Source organism: Aquarana catesbeiana, linkage group LG04, assembly GCF_042186555.1.
Source record: "Aquarana catesbeiana isolate 2022-GZ linkage group LG04, ASM4218655v1, whole genome shotgun sequence".
Taxonomy (NCBI): Eukaryota; Metazoa; Chordata; class Amphibia; order Anura; family Ranidae; genus Aquarana; species Aquarana catesbeiana.
The window spans coordinates 689,967,686-689,986,508 of record NC_133327.1 but is presented as its reverse complement, the minus strand read 5'-3'; the positions used below and the strand labels follow the sequence as shown (position 1 = coordinate 689,986,508).

Genomic DNA, 18,823 nt, shown 5'->3' with positions numbered 1-18,823 from the left:
CCCAATGTTTCTCAACTCCAGTCCTCAAGGCGCACCAACAGGTCATGTTTTCAGGATTTCCCTCAGATGAAACAGCTGTGGTAATTACTAAGGCAGTAATACTGATCAAATCACCTGTGCAAAATAGTGGAAATCCTGAAAACATGACCTGTTGGTGTGCCCTGAGGACTGGAGTTGAGAAACACTGATCTAGCCTACCAGGTGAGATACCACATTTATATGTCTTTCACCATTTCTGACTACCATATGGTAAGCTCTGTGTACTTTTTGGTTTTTACTGTTTTTTTTAACTTTTTTCTTACCTGTTAATGTATTAGATCTCCCCTCCCCATACTTACAATCTTTAACCTAATAACCACTACATAACCTTTATTGTTCTTTCTACATAGAATTAATATATACCCCTGGAACCTCCCCTTTGGGATAACTTGGTCCCCTCCCCCCCGGTTGTTTTTCTGGGGAATAAATTATCTACCTTATATTAGGCTCTACGAATATATACTTTAAGCTATATATTATGATACATTAGGTCCCCCAGCTACTTGGCTTTACTGTTCTGCCCCCAGATGACCAGTTCCTTTATGGGGTCTTCATGCGGCCGTTATACTCGGTCGGAGCAAAATGTTTCACTTATTTGATGTTTTGCACTTTATTTTCAATTATGCTTTGTGTTTATATTTTGATATACACTGTATTTATTGATGCATTTTCTGTATATCCAGCAGAAACTTCCTTAAGCTCCTGAAGAAGTGTTTTCCATACGCGCAACATGTCGAGCTATTAAGAACATACCTACCCGGACCTACAATCCGACCCACAACTTGCTATTTCACACCCGCAATCGTAACACCGGCTTGGGAATTCATTCCCCACCCGTTTCTGGATGCTTTACTGCATACATGTATTACATTAAGTGGTGTTTTGGTTGTATGTAGGGTAGGAAATATTAACTATATGCAAACAATTTTGCTCTATGGATTGTATTACTTGTATTAATTGCTTCTATTTCTTGTAAATCACAATTAAATAAAACAATTTTTATCTTTTTATAGTTAGTATATCTGTGTGCCTATAAAGTCCACCTTTTAGTTGTCATAGCTTCATAAATCCAACATTGGGACGTTGGCACATTACTACTAATGTACCTACAGTGTCACCCTGTCTTTAGGTACACATTTGGTAATTTCTCAAATAACTGCGCTGTGATTGGTCACAGTGATCACGTGGGCCGCTGCACTGATCAGTCATGGGTTGTGTCCAGCGGTCACAGCCGGTGACGGATCGGGGCACATTTCCCGGGAGGACGTCTTGACTGTTGGCCGGGTGTGAACTGGTTAAGATGTACACTGTACAGTACATCATAATAAAATTCTAATTTTATGTCGTCTCCACACTGGACAAGAATGAACTCTCTTATTTCTGCAGCTTTACAGTTGTGTCCGCAACACAGAGCTCAGGAAAACATTGCAAACAATACAAAGAAATGTTCTGTGTTGATATAAGGGGAGTTATATGGTGCAGTTCTTTATCCTGATGATGTACAGTGAGGGGGAAAAAAAGTATTTGATCGGCTGCTGATTTTGTACGTTCGCCCGCTGACAAAGAAACGATCAGTTTATCATTTTATTAGTCGGTTTATTTTAACAGTGAGAGACAGGATAACAAAAATATCCAGGAAAACAGAGTTAGGTACCTGGTAACTCTTTTTCTAAGAAGTCTTCCAGGGCAGCATCCGAGAGATAGGCTCCTCCTCCCTAAAACAGGAAACACATTAGTCCACCATTATAAATTTCACACTCTTACCTGTGTGCCTCAGTTATGTTAAAGCACCGAAGGAATTCCCTATAAGCTGCAAGCTCCCCCTCTGTACCTGGTTTTTGTTGTTTCAAGGGTGGGAACTAGTGCTGCCCTGGAAGACTTCTTAGAAAAAGAGTTACCAGGTACCTAACTCTGTTTTCTCGAATCGTCTTCCAGGGCAGCATCCGAGAGGATATATCAAGCAATACTTACTAGGGTGGGGTTAGAGACTGGAGCACTTTACGACCAAATGCTTGGTCTTGGTCAGACAGCTGGTCTATGCGGTAGTGCTTAGCGAAAGTACTGAAGCTCGACCATGTCGCTGCCCTGCAGATCTGCTCCGGAGTTGCCCCTGCTTTCTCTGCGGCCGAGGTTGCCCAGGCTCTAGTTGAGTGCGCTCTGATTTCACTAGGTGGAGTGAGATTCTGTGCCTTATAGGTAATCTGTATGGCCATCCTTATCCATCTGCTGATGGTGCTTTTTGAAGCTGGTTTCCCTCTGTTGATTCCTGCATAGAGGATGAAGAGGGAGGTCGTTCTACGCCATTCTTTTGTTCTTTCGAGATACGCTATGAGCGTGTTCCTTACATCAAGTTTGCTGTAAATGTTTCTTTTCCTACTATCCATGGTTGTTGGAAGTGAGGGTATGACGATGTTTTGGGTTCTGTGAAATGTAGAAGAGACCTTGGGTAGAAAGGCCGGATCTGGAGAGAGAATTATCTTGTCCAGATGTATTAGACAGTATGGTTCTATTGAAGATAGAGCTTGGATCTCACTCACTCTTCTGGCGGATACTAAGGCCAGAAGGAGCGCAGTTTTTAACGTGAGGTTTTTGTCTGAGCTGTCCTCGATAGGTTCAAACGGAGGGGAAAGAAAGCCCTTAAGTACTGTGCCCATGTCCCAGGTGGGAGTTTTGTACAATTTGGCTGGTTTGGATCTTTTAAGAGCTATGAGGAATCGTCTTATCAGCGGGTCTTCCGCTAGTCTAGTATCCATGACCGAGGAAAGTGCTGCAACTTGTACTTTCAGGGTACTTGGTGATATGTTTTTGTCTGCACCATGTTGTAGGAAGTCCAAAACTATTGGAATTATCCCACCGTTGGAGATTGGTCTGTCTTCGTACCAAGAAACAAATTTTTTCCTTATTTTCTCATAGATGGCTCTCGTTACCGGCTTTCTGCTGTTTAAGATGGTGTTGATTACTCTGTCCGACAGGCCTTTGTTCTGGAGTTTTACCCTCTCAGTAACCAAGCCGAGAGCTTCAAGATTTTGTGGTTCGGATGGTTGACTGGGCCTTGTGACAGTAGATCCGGGCGGTCCGTCAGTGTCAGCTGAGGTTGTATGCTGAGATTTTTTAAATGACTGAACCATGCTCTCTGGGGCCAGTGTGGTGCTATTAGTATTACTGTTTTCTCTGCCTTGATTTTTTGGATTACTTTTGGGATTATGGCAGTTGGAGGGAATGCATAGCACAGATGCCATTTCCAGTTTTGGTTGAAAGCATCCACCCCGCTGTTGCCATCTGTAGGGTCCAGGGAGAAAAATATCGGAGATTTTGCGTTCGCCCTGGAAGCAAATAGGTCTACTTCGGGTATTCCCCACTTCTGGGTGATTTGAGTGAAGGTTGTTTGGTTTAGTGACCATTCCGTGTGTTTTATCGTTTTCCGGCTCAGGAAATCTGCCACTGTATTGTCTGTTCCTTTTAGATGAATACCGGATATCGATCTTATGTTCACTTCTGTCCACAGTAGGATAGATTGTGTCAGTCTCATCAGATTTTGGGATTTTGTGCCCCCTTGTCTGTTTAGGTATGCGACTGTCGTTGCGTTGTCTGATTGTATCTTTACATCCTTCCCCTGTAATGCTGGCTTGAAGGTTTTTAGCGCTTCCCCCACAGCTTTCAGCTCTCTCAAGTTTGAGGAGGCTTGTGCCCATTTGGGTGTCCATTTCCCTTGCGAGAACCGCCCTTCCATGTGGGCTCCCCATCCTAGGGCGCTTGCATCGGTGGTGATGCTGACTGGATTGACTTGAGCCCATCTGCGCCCCTCGATGACCCGAAGTGGGTTGAGCCACCAGTAGAGTGTTTGTTTGACTGTGGCGGGGACGGGAATGGATTTTTCTAGGGATGCTTGCCTGCCATCCCATTGGGACAGAATGTAGTTCTGTAAGGGTCGCATGTGAATTTGTGCCCAGGTGATGGCTGGAATGGAAGACGTCATCAGTCCTAGTACGGACATTCCGTGCCTGATCGTTGTGGAATGGTTCCTTAGCAGGGACGTAATTGCTTGTGTCATTTTTACGTCTTTTTCCTTTGTTAGGAAAATTTTTGACAGTCTGGAGTCCAGCACGTATCCCAGGTACACTACTCTCTGGCTTGGGATCATTTGCGATTTCTCTGCGTTTATTAACCATCCCAGGTTTTGCAGATAGATCATACTCTTGCGCAGGTTGTTTTCTAGGATTGCTGCTGAGTCCGCAAAGAACAGGAGGTCGTCTAAGTATGGTATTATTCCAATACCCTCCTGTCTTAGACCTTTTAGTGCTTCCGCCATTATTTTTGAGAATATTCTTGGAGCTGAGGAGATTCCGAAGGGGAGAGCTGTGTACTGTAGGTGCAGCGTAGCTGCTGGCCCCTGGATTGCGAACCTTAGAAACTTTTGGTGATCCTTCCTTATGGGGACATGTAGGTAGGCATCCTGTAAGTCTAGTGTTGCCATGAATGTCTCCTGCGGTAGGATGTTCCTGATTGAATAGATAGATTCCATTCTGAATCTCTTGTATCTTATTCCTCGGTTGAGTGGTTTGAGGTTTAGTATCAGCCTTAGTTTGCCTGATGGTTTTCTTTTTGCGAAGATGTGTGAGTAGAAGCCCTTTTGTTCCTCCTCTTGGGGAACGTGACAAATCACCTTCTGATCTAATAGTTTCTGTAGGGATTCTAGAAACACCTTTGCTTGATTGCTGTCCTTGGGTAGCATGGTCGCTAAGTATTTGGTTGGGGGGCGGTTGGAGAATTCTATTGCGTAACCGTCCGCTATGGTGCGCAGTATGAATTTGTTTTCTGTTATCTCCTCCCATTGGTGGGAGAAAGCCGCCAATCTGCCCCCCACCTGAAGGCAGTCATTGTTTTTTGTTCTTTTGGGTATTAGGCTTGAGGATGAATTCACTTTTGCCTTTCTTGTTTTGTTGACCCCAGTGCTTTTTTGCCCCTGGCTTATTGAATTTCTTGAAATGCCGAAAGGGCGCCTTCCCTTGTCTCTTCTTGGTTTGAGGGAACCCCTTATTTTTTGCTGCAGTCCTATCCAGGACTGTTTCTAGTTCGGGACCAAACAGTAGGTCTCCAGTGAATGGTATGCCACATAAACGGTTCTTGGAAGGTGCATCCCCCCCCCAGGATTTTAACCACAGGGCTCTGCGGGCCGAGTTTAGTAGTGCCGTGGTCCTAGAGGATATTCTGACAGTTTCTGCTGAAGCATCTGCCAAGAAAGCTGCCGCTCTAGTTAGTGTGGGGATGGTTTTAATTAGTTCCTCCCTGGGTGTGTCGTTCTCCAATAGATCTTGCAGCTGGGTTAGCCAGATTAGCAAGGTTCGGGCTGTGCAGGTGGAAGCAATAGCCGGATTTAGGTTTGCCGCCCCTGCTTCCCATGCCCTTTTCAGGAGAGCTTCTATTTTCTTGTCCATGGGGTCGCTGAGGGTACCTGCGTCATCAAAAGCCAAGTCCGATTTGTTCGTGATTTTTGCCAGAGAGGCATCCACCTTGGGGCATTTAGCCCAGGTTTTGGTGTCTGCTTCCGCAAACGGGTATCTGCGTTTGATTGTGGCGGGGATGAAAAGCTTTTTCTCTGGGTCTTCCCATTCCTTTTTGACTATGTCTTTAAGTGTTTGGTGTACCGGGAACGTTCTTGGCTTCTTGGGCTGGAGCCCTTTGTACATTCTGTCATGCATAGTGAGTTCTGCGGTTTTCTGTTCTTTAATGCCTAGAGTGTCAGTGATGGCTTTGAGAAGACTGTCTGTGTCCTCAGAAGGAAACAGGTTGCAGTCTGTCGTGTCATCTTCCTCCTCTGAGTCTGAACAGATACCGTCTTCTGATTCAGATTGTTCAGATTCATCTGAATCCACCTCTTGTTCTGCCTGTACCTTGTTCTCCCTTGGAATGTGTGTTCCGCTGGTAGATGGGATACTGGCCTGAGCGACACTTGCTGGCGTTTCTAATTTCTCTATAGCTGGTAGTGGTGCCATGGTGCTCTGAATTTCTTTCTTAAAAGAATTGAGCAGGTCTTTCAAAAATCCCTGTGGATTCTTTTGCCACCATTTTGTCTAAGCATTTCTGACACAGGGGCTTTTTCCAATCTGGGGAAAGCCTGTGGCTGCATGAGGCACATGTTTTGCCTTTAGCCTTCCTTTCCTCAGGGGTCTTTGCCTGCAAGCGAGCATAGAGAACAACAAAGAAAAACCCCGTGAGTCAAAGGAACTGCCTGTAGATAGGCAGTAAAGAGGTTAAGACAGAGATAATTCAAGAATATTCTGGCTTACCTTGGAGCTGTCCTGATTTGCAGGATCTGCAGGGCAGGGTGGGGAAGCGTCAGACATGATCAGCCACCAGGATCCTCTGCTTAGAGGCCTTTTTATCTGCTTCCTGCATAAGCTCCGGCCCCGCCCCCGGCTGACCCCGTGCAGGTTGGTGGACACACCTGCACATGCCGCTGTATTGTAGAGTAACTGTGCTGGTAGTGAAGGGTAGCATTGAACAAATTTGCTATTTGTATTCTGTTTTCTCTTTTTTTTTTTTTTTTTTAAACTTCCCGCCCCTAGGAGTCCCTGCTCTATCTCCGCAGTAGATAGACTACGGGAAAATGGCCGCCAACCCGGAAGCGGAACTTCCTCGGCGCCATCTTGGTACACCCCCGACTTCCTGTAGCGGCCTGTGGCGGTGAGGACGCTGCTGCGCCGCCCGGAGAGCGGCGGATTCGTTTGGGGGGACAGCCGCAGCCACCAGGGATCTAATTTAGAAGGTGCAAACCCCTCCCTGCTAGACCCTCTGCTGCTGAGGATTTCGGCGGCGGTGGGGGGGGGGGGGGGGGGGGCGCCCATCTATGCATGTATCCATCCCCCCTGGCGGGCTCCAGATTCTGCGGAAAGCCAGAGGGGGGTGCTTGCGGAAGCATACACAGGCCTAAACAGCGGCATGGGGTGGGGATGACAGAGTCCTCCTGCAGCCTGGGGGGATGATTGCAGACCCCTCAGTAGGGGCGAAATCTCAGGCTTTGAGCAATGTTGCCCAGTGCTGCGCCTGCTCGCCCTCCCAAAGCCCCTTGGGCTGTATGGGATGCTGGCAGGGGGTCTCCTGCAACAAGCACAGAGACAGGTGAAAATAAAATAACAAACGTTCTTGCAGCTCCTGTGGGTCCGGAGGAAACACAAACAACTGAGGCACACAGGTAAGAGTGTGAAATTTATAATGGTGGACTAATGTGTTTCCTGTTTTAGGGAGGAGGAGCCTATCTCTCGGATGCTGCCCTGGAAGACGATTCGAGAAAACACATTTTAAAAAGTTATAAATTGATTTGCACATTATTGAGTGAAATACGTATTTGATCCCCTATCAATCAGCAAGATTTCTGTTTCCCAGGTGTCTTCTATACAGGGAACGAGCTGAGATTAGGAGCACTCTCTTAAAGGGAGTGCTCCTAATCTCAGCCTGTTACCTGTATAAAAGACTCCTGTCCACAGAACTAATCAGATTCCAATCTCTCCACCATGGTGGCCAACACCAAAGAGCTGTCCAAGGATGTCGGGGAGAAGATTGTAGACCTACACAAGGCTGGAATGGGGCTACAAGACCATCGCCAAGCGGCTTGGTGAGAGGGTGACAACAGTTGGTGCGATTATTCACAAATGGAAGAAACACAAAATAACGATCGATCTCCCTCAGTCTGGGGCTCCATACAAGATCTCACCTCGTGGAGGTTCAATGATCATGAGAACGGTGAGGAATCAGCCCAGAACTACACGGGAGAATCTTCTCAATCATCTCAGCTGGGACCATAGTCACCAAGAAAACAATCGGTAACACACTACACCGTGAAGGACTGAAATCCTGTAGCCCCCGCAAGGTCCTCCTGCTCAGGAAATCACATGTACAGGTCCGTCTGAAGATTACTAATGAACATCGAATGATTCAGAGGAGAACTGGGGGAAAGTGTTGTGGTCAGAGGAGACCAAAATCGAGATCTTTGGCATCAACTCAACTCACCGTGTTTGGAGGAGGAGGAATGCTGCCTATGACCCCAAGAACACCATCCCCCACCGTCATACATGGAGGTCCTATGACCCCAAGAACACCATCCCCCACCGTCATACATGGAGGTCCTATGACCCCAAGAACACCATCCCCCACCGTCATGCATGGAGGTCCTATGACCCCAAGAACACCATCCCCCACCGTCATACATGGAGGTCCTATGACCCCAAGAACACCATCCCCCACCGTCATACATGGAGGTCCTATGACCCCAAGAACACCATCCCCCACCGTCATGCATGGAGGTCCTATGACCCCAAGAACACCATCCCCCCACGTCATACATGGAGGTCCTATGACCCCAAGAACACCATCCCCCACCGTCATACATGGAGGTCCTATGACCCCAAGAACACCATCCCCCACCGTCATACATGGAGGTCCTATGACCCCAAGAACACCATCCCCCACCGTCATACATGGAGGTCCTATGACCCCAAGAACACCATCCCCCACCGTCATACATGGAGGTCCTATGACCCCAAGAACACCATCCCCCACCGTTCTACATGGAGGTCCTATGACCCCAAGAATACCATCCCCCACCGTTCTACATGGAGGTCCTATGACCCCAAGAACACCATCCCCCCACGTCATACATGGAGGTCCTATGACCCCAAGAACACCATCCCCCCACGTCATACATGGAGGTCCTATGACCCCAAGAACACCATCCCCCACCGTCATACATGGAGGTCCTATGACCCCAAGAACACCATCCCCCACCGTCATACATGGAGGTCCTATGACCCCAAGAACACCATCCCCCACCGTCATACATGGAGGTCCTATGACCCCAAGAACACCATCCCCCACCGTCATACATGGAGGTCCTATGACCCCAAGAACACCATCCCCCACCGTCATACATAGAGGTCCTATGACCCCAAGAACACCATCCCCCACCGTCATACATGGAGGTCCTATGACCCCAAGAACACCATCCCCCACCGTCATACATGGAGGTCCTATGACCCCAAGAACACCATCCCCCACCGTCATACATGGAGGTCCTATGACCCCAAGAACACCATCCCCCACCGTCATACATGGAGGTCCTATGACCCCAAGAACACCATCCCCCACCGTCATACATGGAGGTCCTATGACCCCAAGAACACCATCCCCCACCGTCATACATGGAGGTCCTATGACCCCAAGAACACCATCCCCCACCGTCATACATGGAGGTCCTATGACCCCAAGAACACCATCCCCCACCGTCATACATGGAGGTCCTATGACCCCAAGAACACCATCCCCCACCGTCATACATGGAGGTCCTATGACCCCAAGAACACCATCCCCCACCGTCATACATGGAGGTCCTATGACCCCAAGAACACCATCCCCCACCGTCATACATGGAGGTCCTATGACCCCAAGAACACCATCCCCCGCCGTCATACATGGAGGTGGAAACATTATGTTTTGGGAATGTTTTTCTGCTAAGAGGATAGGACAACTTCATCGCATCAAAAGGGATGATGGACGGGGCCATGTACCACCAAATCTTGGGTGAGAACCTCCTTCCCTCAGCCAGGGCATTGAAGATGGGTGGTGGATGGGTCTTCCAGCATGACAATGACCCAAAACACACGGCCAAGGCAACAAAGGAGTGGCTGAAGAAGAAGCACATTAAAGTCCTGGAGTGGCCTAGCCAGTCTCCAGACCTTAATCCCATAGAAAATATGTGGAGGGAGCTGAAGGTTCGAGTTACCAAACGTCAGCCTGGAAACCTTAATGACCTGGAGAAGATCTGCAAAGAGGACAAAATCCCTCCTGAGATGTGTGCGAACCTGGAGGCCAACTCCAAGAAACGTCTGACCTCTGTGATCACCAACTACTAAGTCATGTTTTGTGAAGGGGTCAAATACTTATTTCACTCATTAAAATGCAAATAACTTTTTTGAATTGTGTTTTTTTGGATATTTTTGTTGTTATTCTGTCTCTAACTGTTATAATAAACCGACCAATAAAATCATAGACTGATCATTTACTTGTCAGAGGGCAAACCTACAAAATCAGAAGCCGATCAAATACTTTTTTCCCCTCACTGTATCCAATGCTCTGTGAATGACAACATGGAGACGACTGTCAATCTCACATCTGATTAAAAAAAAAAAAATTAATTGTGAAGAGAATTGTTACATAAGCAATTATCATACAATTATAGATCATAAAAATACAAACTTGTCTCCCCCCCCAATATAGCTACTTCATATACATTATATAGTGTACAACAGACGTACTTTACTCGGCAGATCCAAGACCCCGGGCCCCTCTCTTCATATTCAAATTCCAGTTCTTCCCCTGAAACAAAAAAGCCAAATTCATTTTACATTCCATTCCCTCCATTTACATTCCCCCTCCCCCGCCCCCCCCATCTTCTCCCTCTTGTACAAACCTTCTCGGTCAAAGAAGCCTTGCAGGGCTTTCTTAGGATTCTTCAGGTACAAAGCTTCACGTTCTTCCTGAAACTCCAAGGCAATGGGGTTCTCCTCGCTCTCCTCTTCCAGGGCGTCCTCCCCTACAACACACAGGAGAAGGTTTCCACTTATGGACCCGGCCTTCTCTGGTACTTTTTGTTCACAGGTAAAAATATGTATTTTTTTTTTGCTAGATAAATTACTTATAACCCCCAAAAATGATATATTATAGCAGAGGCCCATGAGAAGAAAGTGGCGATTGTTGCAATTTATGTCACACGGTATTTGCGCAGCGGTTTTTCAAACGGCTTAGACATCGCTGGAGAGAAATGGGGTTCAGGTAGGTAAAGGGGGTGGGGGGCTGCTACAAACATAGGTTTTTTTTTATCTTAATGCATAGAATGCACCCTCTGCCTTTACACCTTCTTTAGGTTTTTCAATTTTAATTTGTACACTGTCCCTTTAATTTTATTTTTCTTTATCACTTTTATTCCTATTACAAGAAATGTAAACATTCTTTGTAATAGAAATAAGAGATGACAGGTCCTCTTTATGGGGAGATCATATAATAGAAATAAGAGATGACAGGTCCTCTTTATGGAGATCTCATGTAATAGAAATAAGAGATGACAGGTCCTCTTTATGGGGATCTCATGTAATAGAAATAAGAGATGACAGGTCCTCTTTATGGAGATCTGATGTAATAGAAATAAGAGATGACAGGTCCTCTTTATGGGGATCTCATGTAATAGAAATAAGAGATGACAGGTCCTCTTTATGGAGATCTCATGTAATATAAATAAGAGATGACAGGTCCTCTTTATGGAGATCTCATGTAATATAAATAAGAGATGACAGGTCCTCTTTATGGAGAGATCTCATGTAATAGAAATAAGAGATGACAGGTCCTCTTTATGGAGATCTCATGTAATAGAAATAAGAGATGACAGGTCCTCTTTATGTAGAGATCTCATGTAATATAAATAAGAGATGACAGGTCCTCTTTATGGAGATCTCATGTAATAGAAATAAGAGATGACAGGTCCTCTTTATGGAGAGATCTCATGTAATAGAAATAAGAGATGACAGGTCCTCTTTATGGAGATCTCATGTAATAGAAATAAGAGATGACAGGTCCTCTTTATGGAGATCTCATGTAATAGAAATAAGAGATGACAGGTCCTCTTTATGGAGATCTCATGTAATAGAAATAAGAGATGACAGGTCCTCTTTATGGAGATCTCATGTAATAGTAATAAGAGATGACAGGTCCTCTTTATGGAGAGATCTCATGTAATAGAAATAAGAGATGACAGGTCCTCTTTATGGAGATCTCATGTAATAGAAATAAGAGATGACAGGTCCTCTTTATGGGAAGATCTCATGTAATAGAAATAAGAGATGACAGGTCCTCTTTATGGAGATCTCATGTAATAGAAATAAGAGATGACAGGTCCTCTTTATGGAGATCTCATGTAATAGAAATAAGAGATGACAGGTCCTCTTTATGGAGATCTCATGTAATAGAAATAAGAGATGACAGGTCCTCTTTATGGAGAGATCTCATGTAATAGAAATAAGAGATGACAGGTCCTCTTTATGGAGATCTCATGTAATAGAAATAAGAGATGACAGGTCCTCTTTATGGAGATCTCATGTAATAGAAATAAGAGATGACAGGTCCTCTTTATGGAGAGATCTCATGTAATAGAAATAAGAGATGACAGGTCCTCTTTATGGAGATCTCATGTAATAGAAATAAGAGATGACAGGTCCTCTTTATATAGAGATCTCATGTAATAGAAATAAGAGATGACAGGTCCTCTTTATGGAGATCTCATGTAATAGAAATAAGAGATGACAGGTCTCTTTATGGAGATCTCATGTAATAGAAATAAGAGATGACAGGTCCTCTTTATGGAGAAATCTCATGTAATAGAAATAAGAGATGACAGGTCCTCTTTATGGAGATCTCATGTAATAGAAATAAGAGATGACAGGTCCTCTTTATGGAGAGATCATGTAATAGAAATAAGAGATGACAGGTCCTCTTTATGGAGATCTCATGTAATAGAAATAAGAGATGACAGGTCCTCTTTATGGAGATCTCATGTAATAGAAATAAGAGATGACAGGTCCTCTTTATGGAGATCTCATGTAATAGAAATAAGAGATGACAGGTCCTCTTTATGGGGAGATCTCATGTAATAGAAATAAGAGATGACAGGTCCTCTTTATGGAGATCTCATGTAATAGAAATAAGGATGACAGGTCCTCTTTATGGAGAGATCTCATGTAATAGAAATAAGAGATGACAGGTCCTCTTTATGGAGATCTCATGTAATAGAAATAAGAGATGACAGGTCCTCTTTATAGAGATCTCATGTAATAGAAATAAGAGATGACAGGTCCTCTTTATGGAGATCTCATGTAATAGAAATAAGAGGATGCATTTAGGTGAAAAAACCCCCGAACCTTTACAACCCCTTCAATACCAGGGGGGGCACTTATACACCTTCCTGCCCAGACCCATTTTCAGCTTTCATCGCTCGCACACTTTGAATGACAATTGCACGATTGTGTGACGTTGTACAAAAACTAAATTATCATCATTTTTTTACCCCACAAATAGAGTTTTCTTTTGGTAACATTTGATAACCTCTGGGGGGGGGGGGGTGGGGGGTTATTTTTTGCGCTACAAATAAAAAAGCAACAAAAATTTTGAAATAAAGAAAAAAAAAAAAAAAAAAAAAATGTTTTTCTTAGTTTCTGTTAAGAAACTTTGTAAATAAGTAAGTTTTCTCCTTCACTGGCAGCACTGATGTGGCACTTATATGAAGAACTGATGGTTTAAAAAAAAAAAAAAAAAAAAAAAAAAAAAAGAAGTAGCCCTCCAGCTGTTGTGGAACTACATTTCCCATGAGGCATTGCAAGTCTGGCAGCTACAATGACTCCCAGAGGCATGATGACTTGTAGTTCTGCAACAGATGGAGGGCCCCCAGGTTGCCTCCCCATGTCCTAGATCATAGAGGTGATCAGAGACGATTTGGTCTCTCTTCCCCTCTATGGCCAGCTGTGTTGTTTCCCGGGCTCGCCGGTATGAACCCGGGAGAAACACTGGCAGGCCGGGGGGGGGCGGCAATGACTCCTCCCACTGCTTCTAAAAGGGGAGGAATGCCCCTTAAGTTGGTAATCGGTGGACAACCACTAACTTTGTAATGAAGAGGTTTTCCAGTCTTAATCTGATCATTTCGCAGTCTTTAATTGTTTGTACTGACCAGCATTCTCCGGTAATCACTTACCCATCCCCCACATACAGCCAGACTCGTCTCCTGTGCCGCTCCGTTCTTTCTTGCCTTCCTCAGAGGGTTCATCCTCCTCATCAGAATCGTCTCCCAGCATCCTCCTCTGCAGAGTCTCTCTCTGTCGGCGCGCTTCTTTTATCTGTGTCACCCGTCATTTCAGACTCCGCCTCCTGGTCCTCCTCCGGGCCCTACAGGAACAGACAGTATAAGAGGATCTGCCAATCGGGAAGGTCCTGATAGAACGAACGATATCTTACATGTCAGTGCAATGCAGTCACAGAGACTTGAATGTAAACTAAATCCACAGACCCCCCAACCCCCCCCCCCAGAGTCCCCCCATATCAGACAACCCCCCTTACATCAGAGTGCCCCCCCATATCAGACACCCCCCCCTTACATTAGAGTGCTCCCCCCATATCAGACACCCCCCCCTTACATTAGAGTGCTCCCCCCATATCAGACACCCCCCTTACATTAGAGTGCCCCCCCCACATCAGACACCCCCCCTTACATCAGAGTGCACCCCCCATATCAGACACCCCCCCTTACATCAGAGTGCTCCCCCCCATATCAGACACCCCCCTTACATCAGAGTGCCCTCCCCCATATCAGACACCCCCCCCCTTACATTAGAGTGCCCCCCCATATCAGACACCCCCCCCTTACATTAAGAGTGCTCCCCCCATATCAGACACCCCCCCTTACATCAGAGTGCCCTCCCCCATATCAGACACCCCCCCCTTACATTAGAGTGCTCCCCCATATCAGACACCCCCCCCTTACATCAGAGTGCTCCCCCCCATATCAGACACCCCCCCCCTTACATTAGAGTGCCCTCCCCCATATCAGACACCCCCCCCTTACATTAGAGTGCTCCCCCATATCAGACACCCCCCCCTTACATCAGAGTGCTCCCCCCCATATCAGACACCCCCCCCCTTACATTAGAGTGCCCTCCCCCATATCAGACACCCCCCCCTTACATTAGAGTGCTCCCCCATATCAGACACCCCCCTTACATCAGAGTGCTCCCCCCCATATCAGACACCCCCCCCTTACATTAGAGTGCTCCCCCATATCAGACACCCCCCTTACATCAGAGTGCTCCCCCCCATATCAGACACCCCCCCCCAACATCAGAGTGCCCCCCCATATCAGACACCCCCCCTTACATCAGAGTGCCCCCCCATATCAGACACCCCACCTTACATTAGAGTGCTCCCCCATATCAAACACCCCCCTTACATCAGAGTGCCCCCCCATATCAGACACCCCCCCTTACATCAGAGTGCCCCCCCATATCAGACACCCCTCCTTATATTATAGTGCCCCCCCATATCAGAGTGCTCCCCCTTACATCAGAGTGCCCTCCCCCATATCAAACACCCCCCTTACATCAGAGTGCTCCCCCCCATATCAGACACCCCACCTTACATTAGAGTGCTCCCCCATATCAGACACCCCCCCCCCTTACATCAGAGTGCTCCCCCCCATATCAGACACCCCACCTTACATTAGAGTGCCCCCCCATATCAGACACCCCCCCTTACATCAGAGTGCTCCCCCATATCAGACACCCCCCCTTATATTAGAGGGCCCCCCCATATCAGAGTGCTCCCCCTTACATTAGAGTGCCCCCCCATATCAGACACCCCCCCTTACATCAGAGTGCACCCCCATATCAGACACCCCACCTTACATTAGAGTGCTCCCCCATATCAGACACCCCCCTTACATCAGAGTGCCCCCCCCATATCAGACACCCCCCCCTTACATTAGAGTGCTCCCCCATATCAGACACCCCCCCCTTACATTAGAGTGCACCCCCATATCAGACACCCCACCTTACATTACAGTGCCCCCCCCATATTAGACATCCCCCCCTTTACATCAGAGTGCTCCCCCCGGCCTGCATCAGTTTGCCTCTCTACTAACCCCCCCCCACTACACACTTCAGAGGCCCACCTTCAGAGCCCCCTTATATCAGTGTCCCCGTTGCCTCAGGGTACCCCATTACTTCACAGTCCCACTTACATCAATGTCCTCTCCTACATCAGTGCCCCCTTTACATTAGAATCCTCCCTCACATCAGTGTGCGCCCCCCCCCCCTTACATCAGTGCGCGCCCTCCCATTGGACGGGTGATCTGTCTATCAAAGTGCCCGGACAAGGGGGAGGGGCTGTATGTGACGGCGCACAGCGGGGAACACACAGCTATTGAAATGAAAGCTGTGATGTTCCCGGCGCTGTAATCAAACAGGCGGCAGCTCTCCTCTCTTCTATGATATAGGAAGCCCCCTGATAGGCGGCACCAGGGGCGGGGGCGGAGCCCCGCTCAGGCCCCGCCCCATTTTCGGCACCAGTATCGGCAAGAATTCTCTTTTAGCTTTTTGCCTAAAAGGCCGTTTTCGGACAAAATTTCGATGCATCCCTAGTTCCTGGGGTATAAACAGTCAGGGTAGGTCCCTGGGGTATAAACAGTCAGGGTAGGTCCCTGGGGTATAAACAGTCAGGGTAGGTCCCTGGGGTATAAACAGTCAGGGTAGGTCCCTGGGGTATAAACAGTCAGGGTAGGTCCCTGGGGTATAAACAGTCAGGGTAGGTCCCTGGGGTATAAACAGTCAGGGTAGGTCCCTGGGGTATAAACAGTCAGGGTAGGTCCCTGGGGTATAAACAGTCAGGGTAGGTCCCTGGGGTATAAACAGTCAGGGTAGGTTCCTGGGGTATAAACAGTCAGGGTAGGTTCCTGGGGTATAAACAGTCAGGGTAGGTTCCTGGGGTATAAACAGTCAGGGTAGGTCCCTGGGGTATAAACAGTCAGGGTAGGTTCCTGGGTATAAACAGTCAGGGTAGGTTCCTGGGGTATAAACAGTCAGGGTAGGTCCCTGGGTATAAACAGTCAGGGTAGGTTCCTGGGGTATAAACAGTCAGGGTAGGTCCCTGGGGTATAAACAGTCAGGGTAGGTTCCTGGGGTATAAACAGTCAGGGTAGGTTCCTGGGGTATAAACAGTCAGGGTAGGTAGGTGCCTGCGGTATAAACAGTCAGGGTAGGTAGGTACCTGCGGTATAAAGAGTCGGGGTAGGTAGGTCCCTGGGGTATAAACAGTCAGGGTAGGTAGGTCCCTGGGGTATAAACAGTCAGGGTAGGTAGGTCCCTGGGGTATAAACAGTCAGGGTAGGTAGGTCCCTGGGGTATAAACAGTCAGGGTAGGTAGGTCCCTGGGGTATAAACAGTCAGGGTAGGTAGGTCCCTGGGGTATAAACAGTCAGGGTAGGTAGGTCCCTGGGGTATAAACAGTCAGGGTAGGTAGGTACCTGCAGTATAAAGAGTCGGGTGCTCCCACCAAACTTCAGGACGTGGCCCACCCGCAGGCGGTGATAGGTTTTGGGTGGGATCCTCTCCTTGTTGACGAAGGTCCCATGGGTGCTCCCCAGGTCATAGATGTAGAAGCCGCGCTCTTGGTCGTGCTCGGGGGAGGGGCGGTACTGCAGCACGGCGTGGAAGCGGGACACGGAGGGGTGCTCCAGGGAGACGTGGCAGATGGGGAGCCGGCCGAAGACGGTCCAGCTGGCGCCGGTCAGGTTCTTGGTGGACAGGATGGCGCCCCCCTTCAGCACCTCCAGGCTGTAAAGGGCCCCGGGCGGCCCGGACCAGGGAGGCTCCCGATAGGGAATGGCAGGGGCCGATCTGCAGGCATCAGAGGGAAGCCGGGGCCCGACATCCGGGGCCGCTTCCCCATCTGGGCTTGGGACAGGAGGCCGCCCGGGTGCGGCTGGTTCACGTCCGGGTTCCACGGTCTTTTCATGGCCGCCGGGCCGGCCAGGAGCGACGGGTTTCTTAAAGTGGCCGACATCCGGGCTGAGCCCCCCGGCAGGCCGTTCCTCTGGGACCCCATCCCTAGCGGGCTCCTTGGTGGGACCTGTCCCAGGAGCATGGGGCCCCTCCCCGCCGGTCCCGGGAGCAGGGGGCCCCTCATCCCCATGGGTCCCGGCATTCCGTTGCTCTGCGGTAATGTCCCTTGAAATATCGAGTCCCTCATTGACCCCGAAAACCTCATGTTCCTCACCGACGCGGGGCCCGGTATTCCCGAGGGCCTGGCTGCTCCTGGAGGTAGACTTCCCGGGCCCCTCAGGGAAGCAGCCGGTCCTGGTATCCCGGGGCCCCTCATTCCGCCCGGTCCTAGTATCCCGGGGCCCCTCAGTCCCTCCGGTCCTAGTATCCCGGGGCCCCTCAGTCCCTCCGGTCCTAGTATCCCGGGGCCCCTCAGTCCGCCCGGTCCTAGTAACCCGGGGCCCCTCATTCCATTCGGTCCCGGTATCCCGGAGCCCCTCATCCCCCCCGGTCCTAGTATCCCGGGGCCCTTCATCCCCCCCGGTCCTAGCATCCCGGGGCCCTTCATCCCCTCCGGTCCTGGTATCCCGGGGCCCCTCATTCCCCCCGGTCCTGGTATCCCGGTGCCCCTCATCCCCCCCGGTCCTAGTATCCCGGGGCCCCTCATTCCCCCCGGTCCTGGTATCCCGGGGCCCTTCATCCCGCCTGGTCCTAGTATCCCGGGGCCCCTCATCCCCCCCGGACCTAGTATCCCGGGGCCCCTCATCCCCCCCGGCCCCGGTATCCCGGGGCCCCTCATCCCCCCCGGCCCCGGTATGCCCGAGGGTCTCATGGCTCCTGGAGATAGAATCCCCGGGCCCCTCAGGACCCCGGGCCCCGGAATCAAAGGCGCCCTCATCGCCCCCGGCATCATGGGGCCCCTGACCGGCCCTGGGATCCTTGAGCCCCTCATGCCCATCATTGGGGGTCTCGGGGGCCCCGGAGGCACCGCCCCCATCCTCCAGGGCCCCGAGGGGCCGTTCCCCGCCATCGGGCTCATGCCGAGGGGGCTCCATGTATCCAGCGCCACTTTCACAGCTCTAACCGGCGCGGCTCACCAACGAGACGCGGACAGAACGGAAACACCGAGACACACTTCCGGTCACATGTGAAGGCGGCGGGTG

General features: G+C 48.9%; 1 protein-coding gene across 1 annotated transcript in view; it reads right to left on the bottom strand.

Annotated features, from left to right (window-relative positions):
- The window catches only part of SLC4A1AP (solute carrier family 4 member 1 adaptor protein), a 62,157-nt gene extending 43,335 nt beyond the window's left edge, over window positions 1-18,822 (bottom strand). The window contains 5 exon segments of the mRNA XM_073628768.1: window positions 10,347-10,407; window positions 10,502-10,624; window positions 13,826-13,976; window positions 13,978-14,016; window positions 17,144-18,822. Of these exon segments, the coding sequence (XP_073484869.1) occupies window positions 10,347-10,407; window positions 10,502-10,624; window positions 13,826-13,976; window positions 13,978-14,016; window positions 17,144-18,715 (1,946 nt within the window). The 5' untranslated portion in view covers window positions 18,716-18,822.
- Window position 18,823: the final 1 nt, after the last annotated feature.